Consider the following 3,748-nt stretch of genomic DNA (forward strand, 5'->3'; position numbering starts at 1 on the left):
CCTTACGCGAGGAAAAAGAGCGTCCCCTTGTGTAATTCATAATTCTTCAACTGAAATAAAATTTTAAATTGGCCGCATTCCAGCTGCGTGGGATGGGGCCCCCTTCTAGAGTCTCTAACTTGTACGAACCATTTCCCTTGGCTTCGGTTATTCTGAAGGGTCCGGTCCACTTGGGAGATAACTTGTTCTCCAACTCGTAAGGATGAGCCTTCCGCATGACCAAGTCAGCTACTTGGAACTGTCGCGGCTTTACCTTAGAGATATACTGATGCTCCACTCTCCTCTTTACAGCTTCAGCCTTTATCCTCGCTTCTTCTCTGGCCTTGTCTAACAGGTCTAGATTCACCTTTCTTTCTTCGTTGGATTCTTCTGCCACAAAGCTTAGGAAACGCGGAGAACTCTCGTGGATCTCTACTGGGATCATGGCGTCTGACCCGAATAATAGGCTGAAAGGCGTCTCCATGATGGAAGATTGAGGCGTGGTGTGGTAAGCCCACACAATCCTTGGCACTTCTTCTGCCCACGCCTATTTAGCTTTCTCTAGTCTTCGCTTCAGCCCCCTCAGCAAAACTCTATTTGTTGATTCTACCTGCCCATTCGTCTGGGGGTGTTCGACTGATGCAAACATTTGCTTGATCCCTACCTTTGCACACTGCTTCCCCAACTATTGGCTCGCAAACTGAGTGCCATTATCTGAGATGAGATGCCTTGGCACCCCGAAACGACACACAATGTTCTTCCAAACAAAATGTTGTACCTTGTGCGCAGTGATCTGTGTCATTGGTTCTGTCTCTATCCACTTCGTGAAGTACTCAATGGCGACTATCAAATACTTCATCTGCCTTATCGCCAGAGGGAAAGGCCCCAGAATATCGATTCCCCATGTGTGGAAGGGCCATTGGCTTTAAATCGATCTCAGTTCCTCTGGAGGTGCCTTATGCCAGTCTGCATGCATCTGGCACTGCTTGCATCGCTGGGCGTATCTTACACAATCCTCCCTCACCGAAGGCCAATAAAACCCTGCGCGAATCACCTTGGAAGCCAATGATCTTCCCCCCACGTGTCTTTCGCAAATCCCCTCGTGAAGCTCTGACATGATCTTCGTACACTCGTCGCCACTCACGCATGTCAGAATTGGATGCATGAACTCATGCCTAAATAGCACTCCATCAACGAGAGTGTACCTTGCAGAGTTCTTCTTTATCCTCTTTCCTTCTCAAGGATCTGCTGGGAGAATCCCATCTGCGATGTATCGCCTATAAGGCGTCATCCACGTGTCGCCTTCCTCCAAGGCACATACTTGCACATACTTCTCTCCTTCGGGCGAGGCCGCGCAGGTGCTGATGCGGGGTGTCCTCGCCGTATCTTGAATCAAAGAGCGATGGCTCCTTGGCTTTCCTCATGTTGCGCTAATGTGAAGAACGTCCACCCTGTTGTCTGCCACAAACCTTCGCGGTGTTTTGAGCGTCTCTTGGATGACTGTCCTCTGCCTTCCCCCCTTGCCTGAGCTGGCCAGCTTGGCGAGCAGGTCAGCTATGGCATTTTCCTCTCTAGGGACATGCACCAGCTCAAATGTAGCGAAAGCTCCCTTCAATACTTGGACATACTTCAGATATGCTGTCGTCTGCGGATCCTTTGCTTGGTACTCCCCTGTTACTTGCCTTGCGACCAACTGGGAATCACTCTTCGCCAAGAGACTTTGAGCGCCCATTTCCTTGGCCAAGAGCATTCCAACAATTAGCGCCTCGTACTCAGCTTGGTTATTGCTTGCATTGAAGGCGAAACGTAAGGCCTGCTCGATCAACACCCCATTAGGCCCCTCCAAGACTATTCCAGCACCACTTCCCTCTTGGTTGGAGGACCCATCTACCGATAGCATCCACTGTGATCCTAACTCCCCCTCTTGAGGGCCTCCTCCTGGTGAGAGCTCTGCGACGAAATCCGCGTAGACTTGTCCTTTGATGTCCCCTGGGTTCATACTGGATATCAAACTCTGACAACTCCACCGCCCAACGAACCATCCTTCCAGCTACATCTGGCTTCTGAAGCACATTCTGAATGGGGAGGTTCGTCATCACCACCACTGTGAAAATAGTGGTGGAGCCTCCTGGCCGAGAACACTACTGCCAACGCCGCCTTCTCCAACGACTGGTACCTCAACTCTGGGCCTTGTAAAGCCTTGCTTACAAAGTAGATGGGCCTCTGCACTTGATCCTGCTCCTGGACCAGCACAAAACTGATAGCCCACTCAGTCACAGCGAAGTACAAACGAAGGGGGACGCCTGCCCGTGGCTTGCAAAGCACTAGTGGCGTCGCCAAGTACTCCTTTAGCTTGAGGAATGCTGTTTCGCACTCATCTGTCCATGCAAAACGGCTATTCCTCTTGAGGCACTGAAAATAGGTGTTCCCGCCGGTTGACCGGATGCGTGGCTTCTCCTCGCGAGCTAGGGCACCTTCGTTCTGCTCCGTCTGTGAGTACCTGAAAAGAAGTGGACAAAGGGGCGCACTCCGACGATCAAGTTAGCTAGCGAGAAACATCAAAGGGACGCACCTCCGTATCGGAACACCGTGACTGGATGTTCTGAAGGCGGTTCAAAAAGCTGAGTGACTGTATAACCAGTGTTGTTCTGCCCTAACTGCTTGTGCGTACAGTGGGTGCGCTAACCAGACAACTAGGGTTTTTCTCTCTGTGTGTGTAAACTGTGAGAATTAGGTCCCAAAACTCCTCCCCTTGTCTCAAACGCCTAAAGCCCCTTTTAAACACCTCCAATATTCAAAGCGTCATAAAGCGATTTAAAGCGTATAAAAATGTTCAACGCGTTTAAAACATTTAAAGTGCTTTAAAGCGTTCGAAATGTAAACTAAATTAATGCGTACCTTAGCAAACTTTCAGGGAAACTGATATGCCATGATGTTACAATGCTTTCTGCTATGTGTTCTTCTGACTTGATCGCTTTTCTTCGTAGAGGGCCTTACAGCATCGTACCCCAGCTTAGGGATAATCCATCGTGTAAGTCCTCCTTCTTGGAGTGCACCTGGGGCAAAGGGGGTGACTTGCTGGGTGCCAACTCATGCGCCCCACTCTCTAATCACTTGCCCTGGAAGTGTATCTACCTTTCTCTCGCACCATGCACGTGGTTCTCCCCTGGGCGTTGCCCTCTCATGGGTCGTAGCTGATGGAGATCAAGCTCAAGAGAACATGGAGGCCAATCATCAAGCTCAAGAAGAGGTGGAGGCACAAATGGAGGACGCCCATGGAGGTCAAAGTCCACCTCAAAGGATTACAAGAAGCATGTTCAAAGCTTTGGGAGCTAGAGGACATTTATTTTCTCTTTTTGTAGTTTCTTTAGCTGAAGGTGCTTAGAGGGAAACTTTAGAAACCTCTTTTGTTATAGCATCTTTTAGGCTTTAGTTAGGAGCTTTAGGGGGGTGTGTTAGTAGATAGGTGTAGAAGTAGAATAGGAGGTGCCAAAGTGAAGGAAGGAGTCACACCTTCCTCATGGCTTGAAATAGGCGCCGGTTTTAGCTAGCTTTGGGAGGGAAATTTGAATTGTTTTAGCTTGCATTTTCAGCACCTTAGGCTATAAATAGAGGTGCTCTCTTTGTAAAATTCAGATTGGAATTAATCTAAGAAAACTCTACTCAAATTTTTAGTGACCTTTGGAGAGCTTTTGGAGCCTTCTTCTCTAGTCTTATCTTGATGGATCATTGGAGTCCTCAAGTGGCGGCATCACTCTCATCTAGGAGC

The 3,748-nt window shown here is 49.0% G+C and overlaps 1 protein-coding gene across 1 annotated transcript; it reads right to left on the reverse strand.

Annotated features, from left to right (window-relative positions):
• Positions 1 to 1,399: 1,399 nt before the first annotated feature.
• LOC137836598 (uncharacterized) lies at positions 1,400 to 1,978 on the reverse strand. Its single transcript, XM_068645262.1, has one exon. The coding sequence runs from the start codon at positions 1,976 to 1,978 to the stop codon at positions 1,400 to 1,402; it is 579 nt and encodes a 192-aa protein (XP_068501363.1).
• Between the last annotated feature and the right edge of the window lie 1,770 nt (positions 1,979 to 3,748).

The sequence above is a fragment of the Phaseolus vulgaris genome, chromosome 11 (genome assembly GCF_000499845.2).
Source record: "Phaseolus vulgaris cultivar G19833 chromosome 11, P. vulgaris v2.0, whole genome shotgun sequence".
Taxonomy (NCBI): domain Eukaryota; kingdom Viridiplantae; phylum Streptophyta; class Magnoliopsida; order Fabales; family Fabaceae; genus Phaseolus; species Phaseolus vulgaris.

Bases quoted from the DNA above. Each gene is read 5' to 3' on its own strand.
- LOC137836598 (XM_068645262.1), bottom strand. From the start codon at position 1,978: ATGAACCCAGGGGACATCAAAGGACAAGTCTACGCGGATTTCGTCGCA.